We start from the raw sequence: 27,420 nt of genomic DNA, 5'->3' as shown, positions 1-27,420 counted from the left end.
CTTCTATATAAAGCAACTAATGAGGTCATCCTTACCTATTTCATGGAATGGTTGGAGGCTAAACTGGGAAATCTGTGAAAGCACTTTGTAGACTGTGAAATGGTGTACAAACACCAGGGAGAGAGGATTTGTAAAGAGGAACTGGCCTGTCTTGATTTCAACGGGCAACTGTAGACAAGGTGGGATTATAGTCTTCATGCTTCTGTGGCTTCCGTGCCATGAAGAAACGGTGCTCCAGCTCTCTTTTTGGGCACAAATTCTCCACTACTGGAGATTGACTTCTCTCAGCTAAGGCATTTTATTAAAGGGCACATGCATTTAATGGATGCGTCTTAAAGGATGATATCCTAAGCTATCAGAATCTATTAACATCTGAGAAAGCAGACTACTTTGCGGGAAAGGAACTCTGAGCAGAAGGGTTCTGATAGGATGGGCCAGTTTTGAAGCCTGGAAACTGCCTGCAAATGGCTCCAAAGAAGGTATCTGCAAGGAGGAACTCCAGACAGAAGACTCAGGGATCAGGCAGTACCTAAAAGAAGAGAAGGTAGGAGATGAAGTGGCACATTTTGACTTTTTGGCAGGGTTGTCTCCTACCTGCACTGAGAAGTTTGTGGTGTTACATCGACTCATGCCTGGACAGACACTCTATCAGCACTGACATACAGGAATATGAGAGCCACGTGTATAATAGTAAAACGTTCTAGTAGCCATACTTTTAAAAGTAAACACAAATGTGGTATTAATCTTAATAATGTATTTTATTTAACCTAATGTATTTATAGTATTTTTATTTCCACATGCCATCAATATGAAATTATTACTGAGATATTTTACATCCTGTTTTCCTACTAGGTCTTCCAAATCCAACGTGTATTTTATACTTTATACGTATCTTAATTTGGACTGGCCACAGTTCAAGTGCTCAATAGCCGCACGTGGCCGGTGGCTGTCTGATTGGACAGGAATGCTCTGTGGTGACATTGGTAGATTCAGCACAGTCCCGGCCTTGGTGGAAGTCACCAGTCAGATATAGCATTCTTTTTTAATGACTCCTGGTGTGGTCTCCCAGTTCTTGTTACCAGAGCCTGACAGATGAGTCCTCAATTAGGGCTGGCATCCTAACAGATGGTAAACCCCAGGAGAAGGTCAGTTTTATGAGGGTAGGGCTTTGTTCTATTTTACTCACTGCTATATCCCAACACCTCCAGTAGTACCTGGAACATAATCGGCATTCAATATACATTTATTCAATGGATTATATTAGTTTGTCTTCCTAGTTGTAAAGCTAGCATATACATCTCATTTCTAAAATTGTTTTTTAATGTTTATGTATTTTTGAGAGAGAGAGACAGAGTGTGAGCAGGGGAGGGGCAGAAAAGGAGGCACCCAGAATCTGAAGCAGGTTCCAGGCTCTGAGCTGTTGGCACAGTGCCCAATGTGGGGCTCGAACTTACAAGCCATGAGATCACAACCTGAGCTGAAGCCGAACGCTTAACCAACTGAGTCACCCAGGTGTCCCAACACAGCTCATTTCTAATAATTATGTGTGTGAATAACTTTATTTATTTTTTAAAAAAAATTTTTTTTCCAACGTTTTTTTATTTATTTTTGGGACAGAGAGAGACAGAGCATGAACGGGGGAGGGGCAGAGAGAGAGGGAGACACAGAATCGGAAACAGGCTCCAGGCTCCGAGCCATCAGCCCAGAGCCTGACGCGGGGCTCGAACTCACGGAGCGCGAGATCGTGACCTGGCTGAAGTCGGACGCTTAACCGACTGCGCCACCCAGGCGCCCCAAACTTTATTTATTTTTAAGAAACTTATCAAACTGTATACTTTATTATTTTATTTATTTCTTTTTTAAAGTAAGTTCTACCCTCAGTGTGGGGCTCGAACTCATGACCCCTAAGATCAAGAGTCGCATGCTCTACTGACTGACCCAGCCAGGAGCCTCTGTCTGAGAATAATTTTAAATTAAGCCCAAACATCATAGAGAGAATATTTTTACAACTTATGAACTAAAAGAAAATCCTAAATCAGTTTTAAAATTAAAAAGAGCCAATCACTCCATTTGTCACACTCTTAGTGTTACTACTGAATATGCATTTTAACCTTTAAAGATTTTCTAGTGGGCATTACACTATAACAAAAAGAGGAAATCAACCCATGATCGTATTTATTATAATGCCTATAACCCCATTTTTTGCTAAATATGTTATTATAGTATTATATAATAAATCTAAGTATTTTGCAAAGTTGTATAATTGCTGCCTGTTCCATAATTCCCTGAAGAAGGACAGATCTGATGAGTGGGTGTATTCATAACAATTGGTCACAACATTTCAGAGTGAAGTCATTGCCTTTTGGAGTTGTTTTTTTTTTTTTTTTTTAAGGCCCTAATAGAACTTTAATAATTAAGATCATTTTCATAATTATTATAATAACTATTCTTTGTTGAATGCTTATTATAAGAATGATGTGAAGGGTTTCATGTACATTATTTCACTAAAACCTTAAAATAATGCTAATAGTCACTTGCTTAAAGTGATCCAGCTAATACATGATATAGTCAGGATAAAACCCTGGTCTGCCTGGCTCCTGAGTCTGGAATCTTGTCCATTCCATTAGTCCACCCTCCCCAGTTTTGTAGCGAGAATACTTAAGCCCTGACAAAATTCTGTGATTTATCCCAGATTATATGGCTCAGAAGTGGCAAAGTCAGAATTAAAATCCACATCTCCTGTTCTCAGGGCCAGATCCTCTCCTCTATACAACACAGTCTGTCCATAAGCAAAGCTTGAGGCATGTAATTTATTCAAAACATATCTTTTAAATCATTGAAATAAAAATTTGATCTTCACTTGGAGAAAAACAGTGATTACTGATTTTTAATCTATTTTGCCATTAACAGCAAAGTAATATGTTTAACAGCTACGGTGGGGATTGGGAAAGCAGGATCAGGGCACTAAGTAGGGCACATAATCTTTGATTTTGGTCCCAAACTAAACGAATAAAATGAACCATTATCTGTGAAAGTGGTCAGTGATTAAATGTTACTAGCAGACAAACTCCACAGAAGGCCACAGAAAACCTTGGTGGAAGCTAAGAAGCATGAAATATGATTGAAAAGGGAGAAAGCTCTCCTGGGTTCACAGACTGGAAACAATCTCTCCAGATTCCTCTCGAGGGCTCTTCCCACACCTTCTACCTACATCTTTGAATCTCCACCACCTGGATGGCTAGGGGCCAGTTAGGGGCCAGCTGGGGGAATGTCCCAGCCCTGGGTGTTTTCAGGGCTGACCTGAGAACGGTCAGCTCTGGAAAGCAGCAGGTGCCTTGTCAATCTCTATAAACCCCAGGAGAACTTAGAACAATGGCCTTCTCAGTCCTGGCAGTCCTGGCGGCTCTCCTCAAGGCCACCTCCCTTCCATTTAAGTCTCTTTTTATTGAAGCCAGTTGAATGCTGTCTTATCCGCATTAAGGGGGCTAGGGCTGCTCCCGGCTACAATTAGATTTTTATGCCACCTGGGCATAGAAGCTCACTTCATTTCCAATGTCCCACCATTCCGGTAGAGTTTTTACTTTGAAGTTCACAATTAATTTGGGGCCAGCAAACTATTAGATGAAAGGGAAACTACACTGATACATAACAGTAAAATACTAGCTGGGTTACAGGGAAAGGCCAGTGCAAAAGACACGGGGACTAATCAGCTGTGGGAGGTATGTCCCCAAGCGTCTCAGCTCAAACAACTGAAATTGTTCCTATAACTCCCCTTGCTGGCCAAAACGAAGAGTGACACAAGAAAAAAAAAAATCTGCACACTTCCTGCTCTCCCTGATACCTCCCCTCTCTCTCACTGCATATCTGAATACCTCAAGGTTAGAAAAAAAAAATGGTAAGAAAAAAATCTAGCGTGAAGGGACTAAAATCGATAGCTTTATTTGCCATGTTTTTGATGGATCAGCTATTCAAGCAGGAAATGCACTTTCCCGCTCTGATGAAGAAGAAAGTATCCTCCCCAGTATGACAGTGTTCGTGGCATTCACCTTCACTCACCTCATAAGCAAGAACAGAAGTTACGTAGGCAAGGTTTACATCCATAGCACCAGGGAGTCTAGCTATTTCAAAGCCATGACATCCAGCTCATCTCACACATACTGTGTGAAAATGAATTGTATTTGCTGAATCTGGCACTAATTGTGATGAATTGCAAACACAAGAGTACCATCAATTCAATTATCTTACTGAAACGACATTTTTAATTCAGAAAGAAAATTCCTGCAGCATATACGTGTTAAGAAATGAAATACTGGCACTGTACTCAATTTACTTAATCTTAGGGAAAGGTGACATGGGGAAGACAGTCCACCGACTACACAGATTTCTGACAGTTCTATTGTTTAGAGGCTTTGGAAGGTATAAGCAGGTTTCAGCTATAAAAGCTCATTGTCCTTTGAAATTAAAGTGATAGTTCCTGTGCCCTAAAGTCTTTTCTTATAACAGCAGATTTGTCTTCTTGCTGTTCCGCCATCAGTAACAATCCCATCTCTAGGTGAGCTTCTAATGATATCCATAAACAAATTCTGTATAATCCAGAAAGAGTCTTCTTCTTGGTGGGAAACTACTCCAGAAATTACGTGTATTTGAAGGCCATTTTGAGATTTTACATTAACTCTCTGAAGTTACCCCTCTGTTATTTAGTACTTCTTTTTTCACGTTTATTTTTGAGAGACAGCGCAAATTGGGGAGGGGCAGAGAGAGAGAGAGACACAATCCAAAGCAGACGCCAGGCTCTGAGCTGTCAGCACAGAGCCCGATGTGGGACTCGAACCCATGAACCTGGAGATCATGACCTGAGCCGAAGTTGGACGCTTCATCAACTGAGCCACCCTGGCACACTGTGTTATTTAGTACTTCTATGTTCTAATAATTTGCAAAATGATGTTTTAATGGCAATTATATTTGCTATTGATGAACTACAGTTCATCAATGATATTCATTGGTGATGGTTCATCAGTTAGCTAATGCTAAGCAAAAGATTTTCAAATATCAGATCATTCCCACTAAAATGTTAAAAAACTGTCTGTTCCTGCTTCACCTCATTTATGCCGTGTGTTTAACAATGATGCTAAATTCTTCTGATGACACTGGGCATCGAATCTTTAACATAGGATGTCTAAAACAAGGACAACAATATAGTCTTTGATGGTCGGACCAAACTGGAGCATTGAATAAGACTGAGGGGCTTGGATCTCGATGATGCATTCCAAAAGTGGCATTGCCAAATAGGAGAGCTTACTTGCAAAAATGAGACCAGGACAATAAGGGCACTCGGAGCACATAATACCAGGAAAACATGACTCCTTCACCTTGTCCTTACCCACCACCTTCTCCTATCTTCACCTCTTTCCCTTTACAGTTTGAGGTGCCGTGGCCCATTACTGCAGCTACTTTCTTGCAAACAGCTTCATTATCCTTGCTCCATTTACTTCTTCCATCACAACTGCCAGGCAAGAGAATGGCTCTGAATCAAACCACCTCTCTACTTCTCTGCTGAGATCCCCAGGCTACTGAGCTCATGGGAGAAATCATACAACTGCATGCATCACATTGATTCTACCATAGACCAGTAGTCTCCAACCTCAGCACAGCCTGGTAATCATTCAGCATTTCCCTAAGTGGTTCTTTCTGCCATGCTCCACAGAATTCAACCTCTTTTCATTTTCCCTGAACCTCTGACACCGGCATTCAATCTTCCCTTCTACCCAAAAGACAGAACAGTGCTATTGGGTTAGGTACTCCTTCACTTTTATACCCTGGCCAGTGGTATACTAGTAAATGACCAATAACTGACTCTTTGAGGGTTTGGGGTGTGAGGAAGTTCTGATTTATAGTGTTTATCAGTTTCCATGGTGTAAATATTCCCACAGTGGCTGAATTCAAGCTTTTGATGTATACTAGCCAGCTCTCAAAATTTCTGAAAATTTAACTATTGGCTGCCATGAGCTAGTAGAAGCTGGGTCCTGCACACACTGCATGATGCCCAGAAATTTAAATAGGTACAGAACATCTCCTTCTTCACCCTCTGTTATAGGAGATGTCTCTCCTATTCTCCAATCTAAAGTGAAAGACTCCCTCCTGCCTTCTATAAGTATCTTTTTCTATCTATTAAAATCCTTCTCTTGGGGCTCCTGGGTGGCTCAGTTGGTTGAGCTCCAACTTCAGATCAGGTCATGATCTCATGGTTCATGGGTTCAAGCCCTGCATCGGGTTCTGTGCTGACAGCTCGAAGCCTGCAGCCTGCTTCAGATTCTGTGTCTCCCTCTCTCTCCGCCCCTCCCCGCTCATGCTCTGTCTCTCTCTGTCAAAAATAAATAAACATTAAAAAATTTTTTTAATCCCTCTCTTGTGCATTTTCAACTTCCCCCTCTTTATTGGCTAATTTCTTTTTTATCTTTTTGTCATTCAATTACCTAACTCTCTCCCATGCTTTTCATTTAAGGAAACTTCATTTGATTCCACATTTCTGTCCAGCGATGTTGCAGACCCACTTCTCCAAAGAATTGTTTCCATTGTCTTCTCTTCAGATCACTCATCTACTTACTGGAATCTGGGTTTCCACTGAAATCTCGAAGTTCCTTGTTACTAGATTCAATAGAGAATTCTCCGTCCTTCTTCTACTGACTTCTCTTTCAGCATCTGACACATTTGACCACTTCTTCCTCTCCTTGGCTTCTGGGACACAATGGTTCTCTGATTCTACTCCTTCCTCTTGGCTTCGGTCTCCTATGCAGGCTCCTCACTTTTGTCCTTTTCTTACTTGTTGGTGCTCCTAATTATTTTATTCTGAGATCCCTTCTCTTCTCATTCTACTTGCCCAGGACTTCATCTCCTCCCAGGCCTTCAATTACCATCCCTAAATTAATGATGACTCACTGATCCATGGCTCCAGGACATTCCTTCTCTTGAACTTTAGACATGTACTACCCACTGCCTGCTAGACATATTCTTTTGGATATCTCCAGAGGCACCTCAAGTTTTACATTTCTAACACGGAAATCTCCCCAGATCTCCTCCCCTTCTGTGCTCTCAGCTCAGTGAATGACTATAAGTTGCCCATGCCAGAATAATCCTTGAATCCCTCTAATATCTCATAGCCAGCAATCACAAAGTCCTGATGATTCCACTTCCAAAGTATCTCTTCCATCTCTCTACCTCTTATCATCCACAGGGCTACCAGCCTGGTTCAGTCACATTATCTCTCCAAACTAGTCTCCTTGCCTCCAGGCTTGCCTCATCCTAATCATTCTCCATTCTGCAGTGATCTCTTAAAAACAAATCTGATCGTGTCACTTGCTTCCCTAATCACTTCTGTTGCTTCTCCACTGTTTCTAGGACAGAGACCAAACTCTAATATGACCTATGAGTCTCTGTGTGGTCTGACCCCCGTTTCCAAGCCTCTCCTTGCCTCCTACCTTGTTCCCATTGATCTAAATATTTTTCAGTTCCTAAACATGTTATGAGCTGTTTCATCTCTGGGCCTCTGAATATATGGTTTACTTTGCTGGGAATACCATAATTTACTTCCTGCTGCTTCCCATCCCTCTACCTCTGACTCTTACTCATTGTTAGAAGTTGTTCCCTACATAAGTGCCACTGACCCAGTTCTCTTCACTTTTGCAACCATTGCATTTAACCGTTGCATTTAACCATTGCATTTAACACAATGATTGTTTTGTTGCCTTGTCTCCTTCATAGGTAAATAATCTCCATGAGGACAGGAACTATGTCTATGCTCTTCACCACTGTATTCCCACTGATTTTAATCAAGAAACCGCATGTCCTTAACATCACTCCACATCTCCCCCACCCCCAGCCCCTGGCAACCACTAATCTACTTTCTGTCTCTCAGGAATTCACCCCCCTAGGTAAGTTTGTGGTAAGAAATATTTAGCCTGGACCTATATAAGAATATTAAGTTAGTGATTCATGGCAAATTCATGGCACCCTCTTGTGCCTTATTTTCCTTAACTTTGAAAGGATGCCTACTTATTCAAGAACAAGGTCCATAAGATGGTGTGCAGTGTTTAATAAACCACCTATATATCACTTGATTTCCTGTGCAATTTTGTATTGCTCCATTTCCTATCTCTTGTTTTGGTTAATTCATAGAATTTTCAATTTCATGAGTGTTGGCTTCTGTTGCTAGAAGCAAAGCTTCTCATTATGCTTTGAAGAATCTCCCATTCTGCCAAGCTGGCTCCTTGGGTCCCTGCCTTCTGCTTAATTCCTCCTTGTGCTCTAAAATAGGAGTTTCATCCATTCTGATCTCAAGAAATTTGGATCCGTGCAAGTTAACATTTTGAAACTTGTCTTACATACAAAGTTGTATTGCTCTCATTCAAAACCTATCTTTTGGGGTGCTTGGGTGGTTCAGTCGGTTGAGCATCTGACTCTAGATTTCAGCTCAGGTCATGATCTCACTGTTCCTGGGATCCAGTCCTGCACCTGCTTGGGATTCTCTCTCTCCCTTTCTCTCCATCCTTCCTCTCATTTGCTTGTGAGTGCACACGAGTTCTCTCTCTCTCTCTCTCTCTCTCTCTCTCAAAATAAGTAAACATTTTTTAAAACCTATCTTTTAATTAAGACATTTTTAGGTTTTTAGTTTTTGTTTTCAGAAACAGGTAATTAAAAATCATAAAAAATAATAGATATTATTTTAAGGGAGAGATACATCTACCATCTCCAAGAACTTCATGGCTGCTTTATGAATTGTAAATGGAGAGAAAGGCTAATGAATCCAACTATTTCTCAAAGATCATATTTAACATTAATTGAGACTATGAGGTACCAGGGCCAATGCTAAAATTTTTTTTTTGCATTACTTCATTTAAACTCAGGTCAATCCAACAAAGTAGGAATATTGCTACTGTCCTTTTACAGGTAAAGGAAACAGAGATTAAATGACTCACCCAACGTCAGACAGCTAGTAACTAAAGATGAGGACCTTGGTGGTTCTCTGAGCTATAGAATCCAAAATCCAATATTGTTCTTCCTGGGAGAAAAAATTAATTGTAAAGTTAAATGGTAGTTTAATCTTATCCTGAAAAATAGCATTAACTTCTGATTTTAAATGTTTACAGCATTGAATTTGAATATATTCTTGATAATAGGAAAATGTAGATATCTATGTATGTTTTGTTTTGTTTTTATTTGAGAGAGAGAAAGCACAGCAAGGGAGAGGGGCAGAGGGAGAGAGAGAATCTTAAGCCGGCTCCGCTCTCAGCCCAGAGCCTGACACGGGTTTCATCCCACGACTCTGGGATCACAGTCTGAGTTGAAATCAAGAGTGGGATGCTCAACCGACTGAGCCACCTAGGTGCCCCTAAATATGTCTGTATGCTTAAACATGGGCTGTTTGAGAAACGCTTGTGCTTCCTAACCACCAATTTCATTGCTTCTCCATTTGGAGCGTTCACACGATATCACAGGATAGGACTGAACCCGGGAGGCAGAACAGTGAAAAAGACCAGCTCTTAAGATGACTAAAATCCCTCTTATTTCCTTCCCATACATAACACTAGATGCATATAGCTAAATTGTGTCTTATTTTCCTTTTTGTAATAATTTCAATGATCACAATTTGAATGCTTGGCCCATAGTCGGCACTCACTATCTACTGAATGAATTGATTTGCCCTTTTTTGGAACTCTATGGCATTTACTTCCTAAAGTCAGGACCTGCAAAAAGAGAAGCTTAACACTGAAGAATACTAAGAGACATTCAGCATTGTAATTTTAGGAGTTTGTACACTCCACTCAGTCTTAAATATATGCCACATTTGCTCTCTAACTGCTTTAGCTATGTTAGTCTTGTTTCCTTAACCACATTTTAAGCAAGGACTGTTATTCAATTCTTATCTGAGCCTCGTGGAGCCTAGCACAGTGCTGGCCTTAGATAGTCTATCAAAATGCACATCACATTCTCTTACAAATAGTAATGGCTTAACAAATATCCGTTAATATGGTTATGAAAATTATTTTCAAGGGACGCCTGGGTGGCTCAGCTGGTTGAGTGTGTGACTGTTGGTTTTGGCTCAGGTCATGATCTCACAGCTCTGTGGGTTTGAGCCCCATGTCCGGCTCTGCCCTGGCAGTGTGGAGCCTGCTTGGGATTCTCTCCCCCCCCCACTTGTGCTGTTGCTCTCTCTCTCTCTCTCTCAAAATAAATAAACTTAAAAAATTTATTTTCAAGTTGACAAATTTTGTTGGAACCAACAGCCTCTTTCCTTCTAATTTTCATAAATTGCAACTTCATTTTTTCCCCCAGGTTAACATAAGTGTAGCAAACAAATTATAATTTTGTAATTTATAAATTTTATAATTTATAAAATTTTAAGCCAAGTAAATATACAAAGTGTAATAGCATTATAAAGAATTTCTCTGCTGTCATCTATATGTTTATAAACCAGGCAAAATTAATTTGATTGCATGGTCTAAATGGGTTTGATCTTAGCCATATACTAGCATTTTTTTTCCATACAACTTTTGATTGAAATATAATTCAAATGCTTAAAATTCAACTTTTTAAAAGTATACAACTCAGTGGTTTTAGTTATTCACAAAGTTGTCAACCCATCACCACTATCTAATTCTAGAACATTTTCATCACCCCAGAAAGAAATCCCATATCCATTAGCTGTCATTCCTCCTTCCCCCCAACCCTTGGCAACCACTAATCTACTTTTTTTCTCTGTGGATTTGCCTATTTTGGACATTTTGTTTAAATGGAATTATACAATATGTGGCCTTTCTTTTTTTTTTTTTTTTAAGTTTTATTCATTTAAGTAATCTCTATACCCAAAATGCGGCTCAAACTCATGACCCCGAGATTACGAGTCACATGTTCTTCTGACTGAGTTAGCCATGCTCCCCCTATCGTGTCTGATTTCTTTTACTGGACTGATGCGTTTAAGGTTCATTATGTTGTATTATGTATCAGTTCTCCATTCTTTTTTGTGATCAAATAATATTCCATTGTACAGATAAACTACATTTGGCTTACCTAGTCATCAGCTGATGGACATTTGGGTTGTTTCCACCTTTTTAGTGTTGCTATGGACATTCATATACAAGTTTTTGTTTGAACACCTTTTTTTTCAGTTCTCTTGGGGTATATATACCTACAAAAGGAATTGCTGAGTAAAATGGTAATATTATGTTTAAGTTTTTGAGGAACTACTAATCCGTTTTCCAAAGCAACTGCACCATTTTACATTCCCACCAGCAGTGTTTAAGGATTCCAATTTCTCTATGTCCTCCCTAACACTTATTATTTTCTTTCTTTTTCTTTTTTCTTCTAATCACCCTAGTAGTGTGAAGTACTTTCTCATTATGGTTTTGATTTGCATTTCCCCATTGACTACTGATGTTGAGCATCTTTTCATGTGCTCTTTGGCCATTTGTATATTTTCTTTGGAGAAATGTCTGCAGATCCTTTGTCTATTTTTTAATTGGGTTATTTGTCTTTATTTTTGAGTTGTAAGAATTCTTTATAAATTCTGTATACAAGTCTCATATGAGACATATAATTGTAAATATTTTATGCTGTTCTATGGGTTGTCTTCATTTTCTTGATAGTGACCTTTTACAACACTAAAGTATTTACTCTTGACGTTGTATATTTAAATTTTTGGTGAACTCCAATTTATCTAATTTTTTGCTATCTATTTTAGTTGCTTATGCTTTTGGTGTCATACCTAAGAAATCATTACCAAATACAAGGCCACAAATGCTTACTCCTGTGTTTTCTTCTAAAAGTTTCATTGTTTTAGCTCTTACATTTAGGTTTTGATTCATTTTGTGTTAATTTTTTTTTTAAGAATTGCATTTTATTGAAATTTTTTAAATTTATTTTTGAGAGAGAGAGAGAGAGCAAGAGAAAGAGACAGCACATGAGTAGGGGAGTAGCAAAGACAGAGGGAGTCACAGAATCCGAAGCAGGCTCAGGCTCTGAGATGTCAGCACAGAGCCCCACACAGAGCTCAAACCCATGAACCATGGGATCATGACCTGAGCCAACATCGGACACTTGACCAACTGAGCCACCCAGGTGCCCCTGGGTTAATTTTTGTATGTGGAACATGCATTAACATGTGTGATCATATGCACTATCTATTGAAGTTCGTACAGAAGTAGTTCAAAGGATTACAGTATAAGTAGTGGGAAGTGACAGTTTTCAAGTAATCAGAACTCACAGCAAATATATTTAATCTTTAAAAAAATTAATCTGAAATTTTCCTGTCTTGAGGGTAATAAGTGAAAATATAATAACAAAACTTCCTTTGTATATTACATTAAACTCAGTAGCTTTTTCGTAGCATTTGCTTAATCTTTATCAACAGATATTCCTTCTGTAATATTTCTGGCAGGTAAGAGAAATTTTGATACATTCATCATACAATATCTTCTATTTTCAGAAACATAGCTAAATTTAAGTTGTTCTGTTCAAATGAAGTAGAAAGAAAGAATGAGCAAGATTAGAACTACTTCCCTATTCAGAAGCAGAGTAATGTCAGGTATCTATTCATCAGACCTCCTGAATACCTTTCCTGAACAGACATTTCAATTTGAAAGAATTTTAACAACAGTCTCAACTGCATGCCCAGAGAAATGGAACAGACAGCAGGAGTTTTCAAGAAAAGAACAAAGAGACAAAAATCAAGCAGGTTTGCCAACAGTAGGTCCCTTTGTTTGAAACAACACGAGGACTTTGTAGCAATTCCATCTTAGAAGTTTTCTATAAACCAGAGTTTGAAATTCATCTTGGGGATGAGGGCACTGTTAAATTACTGGGGTCAAATGTATCACAGTTACGTTAACATTGCTTATTTTCCAGAATCATAATTTATAGTAATTCTCCATTAAATTCAGGTTTCTGAGGAAACAAAATTGAAACGATTTTACAAAGTACATTCTCCTAAAGGAGAGATTGATTGCCTGATTGATTCATTGGTTGATTACTGCCCCCAAGGAGAGTTTGTTTTGAAAAATTAATTAAAAACTAGAGTTAGAGAGGTTTTCCCTAGAGATTGAAATGGAAGTTATTTTTAGTTTTTTAATAAAATTAGGAAGATCGGGTGTGGGACATTGGTGGCTCCTGAAATTTAATTCACTTCATGTTGTCAAATGCCCTTTCAGTAATTGTACCTTTCATCCTCAAAAGAAAATCTCTTTCAGCAACTACAGGTGAGAACGTTTTGATATGGCACATATGCAAAATCATATGTGGCGCTGAGATTGTTCTTTGGGGACAGTGGTGCCCAATCTTTTCTCACTCTCATTCTAGTTGAAATTTAAAATGCTTTGTTATCAGAAGGTTTTTCCATTTAAGATTGGCAGCAATTTGACAAGACTATAGACGCAAGCGTGCCTTTGCTGGGGAACAATCGCTGTGCGTTTTCTTGCATCGTGACAGTTGGTGAGTGTGCCTTTCCTTGGATTCTCTGAAATGATTTTCGGTGACACTGGCTTGTTTTTGACCTGAAGACGTACTATGGTCTTGCTTTTCAAACTGGGGTTCCAATGTAAGCTTTGTGACGGCAGAAACTGCCTTGTCACTGCTATGGCCCCAATGTCTAGAATACTGTCTGGCATGGTGCTCGAGAAATAGTTATTGAATAAAAGAGAAGAGGAAGAAGGAGGAGGGAGGGAAAGAGACTCAGAGACAAAGAAGGGAGGAAGAAGAGAAAAGAGGAAAGAAAAAAAGAAGCAGAAGTAAAAGAACTGGTAGCGGAAGGGGAAGGAATTGATAGCACATCACAAGGAATATGTGGGTGTGAGGTGGGGAGGAGGGAGGCAAAGCTAGAGGAAAAACATAGGGAAGATCAATTTTACCCAAGGAAGTGAGATGGGGAAGAGAAGGTTACATCAAAATAAATAAAGAGGCACCTGGGTGGCTCAGTCGGTTAAGCATCAGACTCTTGGTTTCTGCTCGGGTCATGATCCCGCGGTTCGTGAGTTCAAGCCCCACGTCAGGCTCTGTGCGACAGCATGGGGACTGCTTGGAGTCCTCGCTCTCCCCCTCTCTCTGCCCTTCTCTTGCTCGCTCACATGTGCGCTCTCTCTCTAAAAATAAGCAAAATAAACTTAAAAAGAATCTAAAATAAATACAGATATGTGGAGGAAGATGCAAAATTTGCATTAGGCAATAAATCGTATTCCCTGCTTCCACAGACTCACAGAATCTCAAGTTGGGAAGGCATCGAAGAAGCCATTTTGTCACATCAGCCATATCTGATCCCTCAATCCAAGATTGGTGAACTTTTTCTGAAGAAAGTAAGATATTTTAGGTTTTGAAGGGCATAGTCTCTATCACAACTGCTCCATTATGCCGTTGTAGCATGAAAAGACCATACACATACACAGTATGTTAGAAAAAAAAAATGTGTACAGCTTTGTGTCAACAAAAAACAGGTGGCGGGACAGATTTGGCCTGTGGGCTATATAGTTTGTTGACCATACCTGCATATTTTCTACAATATTCTGATAATGCTTATCATCTCTGTCTGCATCTACAGTGACAGGGAACACACTTCTTTTCAAGGAAAACTGTTCCATTTTTGTATGACTGTGGTTATAGAAAGGCATTCTTTATATTGAGTAAAAATATGCTTTTGGTGTTATTATGGACCGAATGTTTGTGTCTTCCTAAAATTTGTACATTGAAATTTAATCTCCAGTGTGATGGTATTTGGAGGAAAGACCTTTGGGAGATAAGGAGGTCATGAGAATAGGGTCCTCATGAATGGAATTAGTGCCTGTGTAAGAGGACAGAGGGCCAGCTTACTTTTACACAACAAGAAATCAGTAGTCTGCAACCCAGATGACAGCTTTCACCAGAACCTAACCATGCTGGCACTGTGATCTGGGATTTCCAGTCTCCAGACTGTGAGAAAGAAATTTCTAAGCCACCCAGTCCGTGGTACTTTGTTACAGTAACCTGAACTAAGCCAAGTACTATCTTCGTGTTTACTTGTTTGTCATTGTTGTTTAAGATACTCTAACCTAATGATTTAGTACACGATACCTTTTTTTTTTTAAGATAGCTTCTGCTTCTAGTTAACATGGAGTAACAAGAATGTGATTTACTCACCCGTCTGAAACAACTAAAAACACTGAACAAAATGTAGGAAACAAGATTCAAGGAAACAAGGATTCAAGATACTGACAGTAGGCAACAAAGGACAGGGATCTCTGCCGGATAGGAAACAAATGAGGGAAGACTATAGCTGCCTCCAGCTTATTGCCTAGAGTGAATTTCCAGGACTCAGCTAACTGGGAGCCGGAGGGGAGCCCAGCCATCTCTCTGAGTTGAGGAGATGGGGGTGCAAGTTTGAGGGAGCCAAGGCCAGTAGCACTCGCAAAGCACAGGATCAGAGAGCGTGGCCCAGAGGGACAACTCTGGAGATGAGCAGAGGGGCCCCTTTAGTATTCGGCTGAGTGCTGCTCAGTGAATGTGTTGTGAGGAAATTACCCAAGGTCAGGGAAAGAACCACCTAAAGAGATTACAGGGAAGAGTAAACAGTTCTTGGAGCTCGTCAAAGGCCAGAAATAGTTCCTGTTCCTAACAGCCAGATTGGAAAACCTCAGAATTCACAGATACGGTGTAGAATACTAAGATGAGTCTTGCCTCAGTAATGGGGGGAAATTATTCCCAGGCCAAATGCTGCTCTGGTCATGGATAAATGAACTTCAAAGTTAGATCTGAAAGGATCTAAGTGTTTCCAATATGTTTTTCTCTATTCATAACTACCTATGATAAATTTTAATTTATAAATCAGGCACAGTAAGAGATTAACAATAACTAAAAATTCAGTAGAACAATTATAAAATATACCGTAATAAAGGTTATTTGAACGTGGTCTCTTTCAAAACATCTTATTGTACTGTACTCACCTTTCTTACGATAATGTGAGATGATAAAATGCCTACGTGATGAGATGTAGTGAGGTGAATGACACAGACCCTGTGACATAGTAGTAGGCTATTATTGACCTTCTGACAGTATGTCAGAGTGTCATCTGCTTCTGGACCTTCGTTGACCAAAGGTAATTAGAACTGCAGAAAGGGTGGGGCTCTTGGGTGGCTCAGTTGGTTAAGTGTCCAACTCTTGATTTCAGCTCAGGTCATGCTCTCAAGGTTTGTAGGTTCGAGCCACACATCAGGCTCTGTGCTCTCTCTCCCTCTCTCTCTCTTTCTCTGCCCTTCCCTCACTCACACACTCTCTCTCTCTTTCAAAAATAAATAAACAAACGGGGGAAAAAAAACAAACCCTGCAGAAAGTGAAACAATGGAAAAGGGGAGACTTCTGTAAATAAATGGTGAGACTACCCAGCCATAGATCATCCTTGCATTCTGAGAGCACTCAATCCAGAGTGAACCCTGCTTCCTGGGACTCTACCACAAATCACAAACTACAGCCCCAATCCTATCACAGGTCTTTTTATACCCTGTTCCCCATGGTGTGCATTCCCCCTCACTGCAATGAGTGATAAACACAACCTCTTCAACTGTTAATGTGTTCTTGGTGGCTTTGACTAGAAGGCATTGCTATTTCAAATATATCATTTAATGTAATCTTCATAACAAGAGCATAAGCCTGAGTTTACAGAGGATCCTAAGGTGCCTGGAGGTTAATTTAATTAGAATTACAAGCATAAAGAGACAAATCAGGGATTTTAACACAGGCTTTTTGTATGTTCCTATGTTGAATGACTGAAGATGGGGAGCAAGATAAAGAAGAAAATAGGGGCACCTCGGTGGCTCAGTCGGTTAAGTGTGCAACTTCAGCTCAGGTAATGATTTTGCGGTTTATGGGTTTGTGCCCTGCATTGGGCTCTTGCTGACAGCTCAGAGCCTGGAGCCTGCTTCAGATTCTGTCTCTCTCTCTCTGCCCCTCCCCTGCTCACACATTGTCTCTCTCTTTCTCACAATTAAACATTAAACAACAACAAATTTTTTTAAGAAAAAATAAAGATATGGGGCGCCTGGGTGGTGCAGTCGGTTAAGCGTCCGACTTCAGCCAGGTCACAATCTCGCAGTCCGGGAGTTCGAGCCCCGCGTCAGGCTCTGGGCTGATGGCTCAGAGCCTGGAGCCTGTTTCCGATTCTGTGTCTCCCTCTCTCTCTGCCCCTCCCCCGTTCATGCTCTGTCTCTCTCTGTCCCAAAAATAAATAAACGTTGAAAAAAAAATTAAAAAAAAAAGAAAAAAGAAAGATATTCAAAAAGAGACAAAAGATTTTTTTTCTCCTGTTCTTTAACAGTCACTTTCATGGAGCAACATCTCCATCTTGTGATATGTTATAATGCAAGTTTGTAACTAATCGGATTTTACAACTATAGTCAATCATTCGATGCAACCAAGATTTAAAAGAATTATTTTGCTATTTGCACTATAGGCAAAATAAAATCAAGCCATTCAATTAAAAACCACAACTAATGAGAAAAGAAATTTTTTATTGTTATCTATGGTACTTTTTTTCCCCTGAGAGATTACCCTATTGTATGCTTTCACTTTAAAATAATGTCCTTGGGTTGCCTGGGTGGCTCAGTCAGTTAAGCAGGTGACTCTTGATTTCAGCTCAGGTCATGATTTCATGTGGGATCGAGCCCTGTGTTGGGCTCCACAATGAATGTGGAGCCTGCTTGGGATTCTCTCTCCTTCTCTCTATCTCTCTCTCTCTGTCCCTGCTCTGTCCCCTCTCTCTCTCTCAAACTAAATAAATAAACAATTTTTTAAATGTTAAATTTTGGGATGCCTGGGTGGCTCAGTTGGTTAAGCATCTGACTTCGGCTCAGGTCATGATCTCACAGCTTGTGGGTTCAAGCACCATGTCAGGCTCGGTGCTGACAGCTCAGAGCCTGAAGCCTGCTTCGAATTCTCCCACTCTCTGCCCCTCCCCTGGTTGCGCTCTGTGTTGTGTCTCTCTCTCTCTTGAAAATTAACATTAAAAAAAAATTTTTTTGTAAAAAAAAAATAAAATGTTAAATGTCAAAAATAACATATACAGATATATCCCTTTACTTTTTAAAAGATAAGTCGTATCAGGGTGCTTAGGTGGCTGTCAGTTAAGCATCTGACTCTTGATTTCAACTCTGGTCATGACTCACAGTCATGGGATGGAGTCCCATTGTTGGCTCCTGGATGAATGTGGAGCCTGCTTTGGATTCTCTCTCTGCCCCTGCCCCCTTCAAAATAAATAAATAAACATAAAAAAAAAAAGTAGTATCTGCAACTAAGGTACTACAGAAGATAAGATGAATTCTTCTGTTTTTCATTCATCAGTTGTAACTGACCTAGATTGCTTAAATATGAGACTGCAGCAGCAGGAAAGAAATAAAGTAGGAAGAACTCATTTAAAAATGATTAGGAGCCAGATAGAAGATAGAAGGGTGGAAGAAAAACACTTCATGCTGGAGCATGTGAATATAGTAACAAATATATTCCTAAAAAATCGTACTGTCTGAATTTTAAGAAAATGTTTTCTAAGTTGCTTGAAAGAGTATAACTGAAAGTTTAAGACAAAGTAGCATTGGCATATGGAGCAAGTATTGTACAGACATACTTACACTAAAAAAATTATTTGTTGATTTTCTAAAATTCAAATTTAACTGAACAGCCCGTATATATAATCTGGCAACCCTAACTGTACATCCATTAAAAAAATAAGAAAAAAAGCATAGACAACTCATCAGTTTACCAGCAGATGGCTCTCTGAATCTAGTTTAGAATAAGATAGTATACTTAAACCTAGTGATGAGTCCTTATTGTCTCAGAGTTTTTGTTGTTTTGAGTGTTTCATTGGTCTGGTGTGATTGGGTCTGGTGTGGTGGGGGAGTGGGAAATTTTTATTTAGTTATATAAAAACATAAAATATCTTTTTTCACCATTTCATATGACTCTTCATGATCCTTAACTTTAGAATATGAAAAGGAAATAATAATTTAATTTGCAATATTTTTTCTTTTATATTTGTGCAAGCATTTATTTTTTATTTAAAATTTTTTTAAGTAGGCTCCACACCCAGGGTAGAGCTCAACACAGGGCTCAAACTCACAACCTAATCTACCTGAGCTGAAATCAAGAGTCTGACATTTAACCAACTGAGCCACCCAGGTGCCCCTATTTGCTCAAGCATTTAAATGCTAAGGCAACATGTATAATTTCAGTGAAAAGTGACTCTGACATTTCACAAAGTAATTCTGTGCCTATTGTTTTATGTATTTTGAGCTTTGGGTCAGGGATCGCCATAAAACCATACCTTTACCTCTTTCATGCATTCTGATTTGCTAGGATATTCAAACATTGAGGCATGAGCGTTGTTTTAATTTAAAACACACATCCAGAGCTCCCAATGAAATCACTGATTCAGCAGAATTTTGACTTGCCACAATTTTACTAAGCTTTTGCCAATGCCAAAATGTCTTGATATGTTCAAGTCTATGACTTACTTTCTAAGAAAAAGTATTCTAGAAATAATTATTGTCTTCAAATCTATTTTGTCTGATAATGGCAGTCATTCAAGCCTGTCTTTTGGTTCTCTTTTGCATGGCTTTGATTTTTTTATCTTTTCACTTTCAACCTATTTGTATCTTTGAATCTAAAATATGTCTCTTGTAGCCAGGATATAGTTAGATTTTTAAATCCATTCTACTAACCTCTGCTTTTTAATTGAGTATTTAATCCATTTACATTTAATGCAATTACAGATTAGGTAGGATTTATATTCATCATTTTTCTATTTTTTTTCTGTATGTCTTATGTCTTTGTCCTTTTATTCCTCCATTTCTGCCTTCTTTTGCAAAAAAAAAACCTTTCAAATAGATATTAAAAATTTTTTTTAATGTTTATTTGTCTTAGATTGAGAGAGAGAGAGAGAGAGAGGGAGAGATGGAGCACAAGCAGGGGAGAGACAGAGAGAGAGGGAAACACAGAATCCAAAGCAGGGTCCAGGCTCTGAGCTGTCCACACAGAGCCCGATGTGGGGCTCCAACTCACAAACTGCAAGATCATGACCTGAGCCAAAGATGGACTCTTAACTGACTGAGCCACCCAGGTGCCCCTTGAATAGACATTTTAAATAGACATGGGTAAATAAATATTAAAATAGATATTTAAATATCTTTCCCCTATTGACTTTCTCAGTCTCTTCAAATCCTTCTCCACTTACTTTTTTCTTAGTAAATAAATCATAGACTTCAACATATCAAGAAACAAATACAAAAAAAAACAAAGAGACTTGCTTGGATAATGCAACTAATGACAACATTAGGACTAAAAAACAGGTCTTCTGATTCTATCTAGTTTCAAAGTTCCCACTACCACTGTGCCATGTAAGTAGACTGAGTTCATCTGTGACAAGATCCCTCTAATGTCTTTTTTGCCAGTTTTGAATTTCTTATAGTTTCTCCCTCTTGTTTCAGAGGAAGCATTGTTTCTCTAACTCTTTTTTTTTCATGTGTATTTATTTTTTTAAATAATTTATTAATTTTTTAGTTTACATCCAAGTTAGTTAGCATAGTGCAACAATGACTTCAGGAGTAGATTCCTTGATGCCCCTTACCCATTTAGCTCATCCCCCCTCCCACACCCCCTCCAGCAATCCTGTTTTCCATATTTAAGAATCCCTTATGTTTTGTACCCCTCTCTGCTTTTATATGATTTTTGCTTCCCTTCCCTTATGTTCATCTGTTTTGTATCTTAAAGTCTTCATATGAGTAAAGTCATATGATATTTGTCTCTGATTGACTTATTTCGCTTAGCATAATACCCTCTAGTTCCATCCACGTAGTTGCAAATGGCAAGATTTCATTCTTTTTGATTGCTGAGTAATACTTCATTATATATATATATATATATATATATATATATATGTGTGTGTGTGTGTGTGTGTGTGTGTGTGTGTGTGTATACCACATCTTCTTTATCCATTCATCTATTGATGGACATTTGGGCTCTTTCCATACTTTGGTTATTGTTAATAGTGCTGCTATAAACATTGGGGTGCATGTGCCCCTTCGAAACTGCACACCTGTATCCCTTGGAAAAATACCTAGTAGTGCAATTGCTGGGTCATAGGGTAGTTTTATTTTTAATTTTCTGAGGAACCTCCATACTATGTTCCAGAGTGGCTGCACCAGTTTGCATTCCCAACTATCTAACTCTTGAATTCAAATCTCTTAACACAGTGTTTCCACAAGTGCAGAGGCAGCACCATTAAAGGTATGGAAGATGGGGCACCTGGGTGGCTCAGTCGGTTGAGTGTCTGACTCTTGGTTTCGGCTCAGGTCGTGATCTCGTAGTTAGTGAGTTAGAGCCCCACGTCAGGCTCTGCACTAACAACGCAGAGCCTGTTTGGCATTCTCTCTCTCCCCCTCTTTCTCTGTACCTCCAGCTCTCTCTCTGTCTCTCAAAATAAATAAATAAACTTTAAAAACTAAATAAAAATGTATGGAAGAGGATTTGAAGTGATATGCTGAATTAGTATTGAATAACAAATACACACTGAGAAAGCTGCTTTATCCAAGGCTCTTTTGATCCTTCTGATGAGGAGAAAGTCTCATTTTTGTATTGGTGTTTAACACCTCTCTACCATTGCCCATTTTCCTTTTTAACTGAGGGAAGTCAACCTTTTTTTTTTAATTTTCTTTTATGTTTTTATTTTATTTTTGAGAGAGAGACACAGTGTGAGCCGTGGAGAGGCAGAGAGAGAGGCAGACAGAATCTGAAGCAGGCTCCAGGCTCCAGGCTCCAAGCTGTCAGCACAGAACCCTACACAGGGCTCAAACTCACTGTGAGATCATGACCTGAGCTGAACTCAGGAGCCCAACCAACTGAGCCACCCAGGTGCTCTGAGAGCAGTCAACCTTAAGCCTTGAGCCTTGATACCCAGCTTCTAACTAAAATTTAATAGTATTATTTTATTTTTGTTGTGATGATTTTCATTTATGGCAATGATACTGATTTTCCATTTATAATTTTCTATTGATGTAAAACTGTGATCCTGATTTAAAAGAAAATATTCAGTAGGGGCGCCTGGGTGGCTCAGTTGGTTGAGTGTCTGACTCTTGATTTCGGCTCAGGTCATGATCCCACAGTCATGGGATCGAGCTCTGCATCGGGCTCCGCACTGAGCATAGAGCCTGCTTAAGATTCTCTCTCTCTCCCTCTGCTCCTCTCCCCTTCTTATGCGTTCTCTCTCTCTAAAAAAAATAATAAAATAAAATAAAATATTGAGTAAATTGTATAAATGGTAGTATATGGATATGGAAAAATAATCCACTAAGGTGGTGCTTGAATGACCAGCTCTGGGAAAATACTGTGTTGGTGCAATCTATTATAACAGTTGTCTATCATAACCTTCCTTTCTCCTGGGCCACAAAAGACAGTCAAGGGCTGGGATGATAAGCCTCCTGAACCTCCATTCCCCATTGCATTCCAGGTAACTCAAACTCTTCCTTAGTGCTATGTCATATTTGGCTTCTAAATTTCAGAATGTTGTTTCTAATGGTTCTGTCTCTGAACTGCTAGGGTCTGGACTTTTATTCCTCTCCACTTGCCTCACCCTTCAGGACTCTGCTCTATCCTAGTTGTCTGCTGCTTCCAAATTAAGGAAGACTTTTTTCCCTCCTCTGCGAGTGGTTATGGCTCTTTTGGTTAATCTTTGATGGGCTTGTGCAATCATATTTTGATTTTTCCAAAGGCATCTTTACACTATCATCTTACCACTTCCTTTTCAAGTTGTTTGGGACAAATTTCCACAAGGAGCGGGGAAGAGGACACTTGAGTAATGCTACCCTCTATGATATGCAAAGTATTCCTTCACACCAAGCCTCACCCAGCATCAGAGGATGATGTTCACCCACATCAGAGTGAGTTTCCTGCCTTCTTGGCATCTACCATTCTCTTCTTCTCTGGGATGGGATATTTCAGTACCTGACCATCAGTCTCCAGATGTAGCTTACCCAGGGGGTCTTGGGGATCCTCAGACAAATAGGGCTCCTGATGCCTGCCCTAATGCCCCAAAGTTCCCAGTTGGATATGGCTTAGGTCCACAATGGAACACTAGGTAACTTTATAAAAGAATAATGAAAAGCATTGTTGCAAAAAAAAAAAAAAAAAAAAAGTCAACCATTATTTCTAAGTGGCAATAATTATAAATTGAGTTCTGATGTTTAAAAACACAATTTCATTTCTGTAGCAAGCTTCAGTGGAAATGAGCACAGTTTATATGTCCATATTAACTTGAAGCAAGTGAGAAAATGTATTTTGAATACCTACTTGGCTAATATGCACTGGCTGCTAGCTACCAGCTACTAGCAAGGAATGTTAATTTACAAATATTTCAAATACTCTACCCCCTGGGGAAAGAAAATCAGTCCTTTAAGTTCTTTTAGTAGAAAGCTCCAGGTAACTAACTTTTAATTTTCTACACCATCTCTGATTTGATGTTCTGATCATATTACAGAGAGCAACTTAAACAAAGACCACATTTTTTACTGCCTTGTTTTCACAGCAGTTGATCCACACACCTATCTCTATGGTGACTTTTGTACTGTCCTCTCTGAGATTTAAGTCCACAATGAGACCATTAACCAGATGTGAGAGGTAAGAAGGATTATACACATGATTAGAGTAAATAGTAACCATGAATTCACTCACCCACAACTGTTGGCTTAAGCTTTACTTTGGGGATGGAGACTCTCATTAAATCTTGTTTTCAGTACAGCGAACTGTCACTTACACTGACCTATCATGGAAAAATAAGAAGTTCCTGAAATTATATTTTAAAAGACAATAATATTTCAAAGTTTATAGCTAGCTATCGTCTCACATTTTCAGCAAATTTTACTGTGTACTGTGTGATGCATGGTAAAATGTATCATGACCCCTAAGGCATCTTCGTATTTGTAATCTTCTGTGCATGTGAAAGACAGTGATATTTTGCTAGTATCTGGGCATAAAATGATATTACATATAATAAAAATAAAAAGAGATAATAAAACTATTTAAGAGTGTGAGTTTTATGGGCTATGTGGTAGCGAGATGACAGAAGGAGGGGGAATACAGTATGTTCACAAATATTTATAATAAAAATTGAAGGGTGCTCAAGTATATCTATTCATTAATTTCTTGAGGGTTAAGGTCCCTGATCATTTCCACACATTCATTTTTACTTCCAGGGCCAAACATAATGCCAGATACATGGTAATGACTTAATATATATTTGTTACTTGACATTCTGGGAATAATGGAAATGAGACGACTAGCGGATGAAGGGGTCAGAGATAGAGGCTTATAGCAAAGACTGCTAATTGTTCCCCAGTATCCATTCTTCTTCCATAGCAATGGTTCCCTTGATTTCTAGTTGGACACAAATGCAAACCCCCTTTGCTGCTAGGTATACCATGTGACTAAGTTCTGGCCAATGGAATGTGAGCAAAAGTGATGTGTGTACTTTTCAGGTTATGTCCTTGAAAGGAATGGGCACGCCCTCCCTTTCCTCTTAGTTCCCCGAACCACTGCTATGGTATGCCAGGGTGGTAAGCCACACTGGACTAAGTTGAGAAGAGCAAAGCCCTTCCATGGAGCCTAAAATAGGAGTGTGGGCCCTGACAACTTTGTGGAGGACAGCCGCTGTGCCAACAGGACTTTATGTGAGAAATAAACTGGTTCCGTTGAGGCCAATGGTTAGTTTGGGTCTCTATCACAGTGGTTAAATTTATATCCTAATACAATCAGGATTTATAGAGGCAATGCTTGCACTGAGTTTCAAAGATTGAGTAGGAGCTCACCAGGTGGACTCAAAAATTAAAGTAGCCATATTAAAACCCTCTGGGGAGGCTTATATTTGTTCCCAGTTCCATGCTAGAATTTGGAGGGTGGGGCAAATTTGATCGTTTGTAGGTCCACTTCAGCAAAGTCTTTCTTTGCAAGCAACTCCTGGAAAGGAGGGATGCGGTTTTAAGTTGGCAAATACCTTTACCCAACTTGCCCTGGAAGAGTCCGTCTAATGTGATATCCATTGTTCTAAAAAGTATGAAAATAAAGGAGGCTCGTCTTTTCCCCCCTTTTCTTCAGTAGCTCTACACTCATCTGTTTTAACATTTCCTGCACCTCTGCCCAACGCGCCAAGGCGGGTGCTGTCAGCGACACAGAATTCTTGCTTTCAAGAAGACCGACCTGGAAGTGTCGGGAAAGAGGGGGCCACTTGTGGTTTTGGGGAAGTCGAGGACCCCCGGGACGAAGCGATCCAACTGCGCAAGGGGTCTGGGACTGGCGTCGCGGAACTCTGGAGGAAGAGCAACTGGCCGGGTGAGAGGCGGACCCGGCCAAGTCCCGCGGGAACGGCCCTCGGCTGCGTCAGGCCACGCTCCCGGTTGCCACGGAGACGGGGGGTCGCGGCCGGCCGGCCGGCCGACCGCGAGAGGTGGGAGAGGCCGACCCTTGCCCGGCCTGAGCCGTGGGTCCACCCGCGCCGCGCTCCACCCAGCTCCGCCGCGGCGTCCGCGAAGGGCCACTGAGCGTGACCTGGGGAGGCCAGAAGGCGCGCTCTGCTTTCGGGAACTGGAGCGAAGCGAGCGCCGGAGGTCGGGGCCCCCCCACACCCCGAACACGGTTGGTGGGAGAGGCTGCATTTAAGCCAGAACTGCCTTCCCGGGCCGCCGCCGGCGCCCCGCCGTCCCGGGCTCCCGAGGGCTCTGTTCAGACACCGGCCTTCGGTGCCCCAAGTGCAACGGCTGCCGCGTCTCCGTCCCCGAAGCCCCGGGAAACATCCGCCCTCCTGGGTAGGGGGCGCCCGTGGGGCCGCAGACGCGGCTCGTGGGGAGCGCTACCCCCAAAGGGGCCTAGGGAAAAGTCGCTTGGGAGAGGATTCCCGAAACACCTTCCCACCTCCCCTCTCTCTGAGTGTTGGGGACGTTTGGTTAGGTCTTGTACGGGCCCCAAGCATGGGACGCTCGGATCCGCCAGTAGATGCCACCTCTTAGTCTTTCAGGCCGCAACGAAATGGGCCACCAAGTGGGTCCCGCAGGAATAGTGATTTACCGAGATAACCTTTTATTTTCACAGAGACGATACTTAAGGTACAGGGAAAAACCATTTCCTGGCACATCTGAGTTGTAATTCGATCTTGAGTTACCGACGACAGTCAGGGGGCAAACATGCTTCGTGCCACGAGTGAACTGGAGTTTTCGAACGAAAAAAATACGGAGGAGATCTCCCAGCTCGCTTCCCTGGTGCTGTCAGGTGACACATCAACCGGCGAAAAAAACTCAACTGGTTTACCCGAAAAGACGGGCTATCCGGACTCCGTTTACATTATGGCAGCAAACATTTTTCAGGGTATTCGATTCGAAAAGTCGCCAGAGAAAGTCTTAATAAAGTATGGGAATGAACCCCTGCGGTCCTTGCCGGAGTCTGAGGATGAATCCTTTCAGCGTTCGTCCTATGAGCTGGCTTTCAGTGCTCTGAAGTGTGAGTAGTACCAGTCTCAACGATCGTCACTAAAATAAAATAATGAGAGAATTTGTGGAGCGCAGTCCCCTTCCCGCCCTCTGGTGCACACCAGGTTTTGTTTTCACATATTTGTGTAACTTTGGTCAGATGCATGTCAAGGAATTTGGAGAGTTCCAGTAAAACAAGCTCTTTCAGGCCAGAACTGTTTTTCACTGCAGATTCCCTGTGCCTAGGAGGGTGCCCGTCCTTAGATGGATGTAATGCACAGTCATTAAATTGAACAAGGAAACAATTCCATTAACAGGAAGAATAAGAGTCCACTGAAGGATCCAAGTACAGTTACCCCCCACCACCACCTTGGGTTATTTCTTGGCATTTTCTATGTTTACCTCTTGTATATTAGTGTATGAACTTTCACAATTATAAAAACCAGTAAGAGAGGAACAGAGATGGAGTAAGAAGCCAAGGTACAATATATTAAAAATGAATATCAAACTCAAATCAACCCGGATTAAGATGATCCCATTCATAGCCAATAGCCTAAATTTTGAGAGCTTATACATTTAGTCCTCCAAACTTCTGTAGAATTCCCTGTTCTAATTTGCCTCCAGGGTTTGAGATGCAGTGTTTCAGATTCGCTCAGTGGTGGTTAACTATCCACTTCTGTGTGTGGAGCTGACTCTAGGACAGAACCAAATACTGTTACTGTGAAAGCAAACAGTGGCAGGATCTGGAGATCTTTGTTTTTGTACTAGCAATAAGCTTTAAAATAAGTTTAGAATCTTCTGTTTCAGACACCACATTATCAATTGCTCGCCTGTCCCCTTTAAACTATAATGTTTATACTGGTTTGTAAAATGAGTGAATGTAGTTCCAAAAAGAAGTTCCAGAAATATTTGGAGT

General features: G+C 40.4%; 2 protein-coding genes across 6 annotated transcripts in view; one reads left to right on the top strand and one right to left on the bottom strand.

Annotated features, from left to right (window-relative positions):
• Window positions 1-282: 282 nt before the first annotated feature.
• On the bottom strand, window positions 283-26,173 carry LOC102899373. The gene is made up of 5 exons (XM_045056754.1): window positions 26,159-26,173; window positions 25,243-25,891; window positions 23,722-23,809; window positions 8,973-9,055; window positions 283-529 (listed from the first exon to the last, which is right to left on the bottom strand). Exons 1-3 carry the CDS (start codon window positions 26,171-26,173, stop codon window positions 23,796-23,798), a joined length of 678 nt encoding a protein of 225 aa, XP_044912689.1. The 3' UTR covers window positions 283-529; window positions 8,973-9,055; window positions 23,722-23,795.
• The window catches only part of NSUN7 (NOP2/Sun RNA methyltransferase family member 7), a 58,891-nt gene continuing 56,981 nt past the window's right edge, over window positions 25,511-27,420 (top strand). For 2 of the 5 annotated variants that reach the window (XM_045056442.1, XR_006597129.1), the window contains exons 1-2: window positions 25,511-25,649; window positions 26,131-26,535. In XM_045056442.1, coding sequence (XP_044912377.1) covers window positions 26,223-26,535 — 313 coding nt within the window. In that variant the 5' untranslated portion in view covers window positions 25,511-25,649; window positions 26,131-26,222. The other 3 variants (XM_006931157.4, XM_003985419.5, XM_045056441.1) reach the window with 3 other exon arrangements.

The sequence above is a fragment of the Felis catus genome, chromosome B1, assembly GCF_018350175.1.
Source record: "Felis catus isolate Fca126 chromosome B1, F.catus_Fca126_mat1.0, whole genome shotgun sequence".
Classification (NCBI taxonomy): Eukaryota; Metazoa; Chordata; class Mammalia; order Carnivora; family Felidae; genus Felis; species Felis catus.
This window is presented reverse-complemented; position numbering and strand designations above follow the sequence as displayed.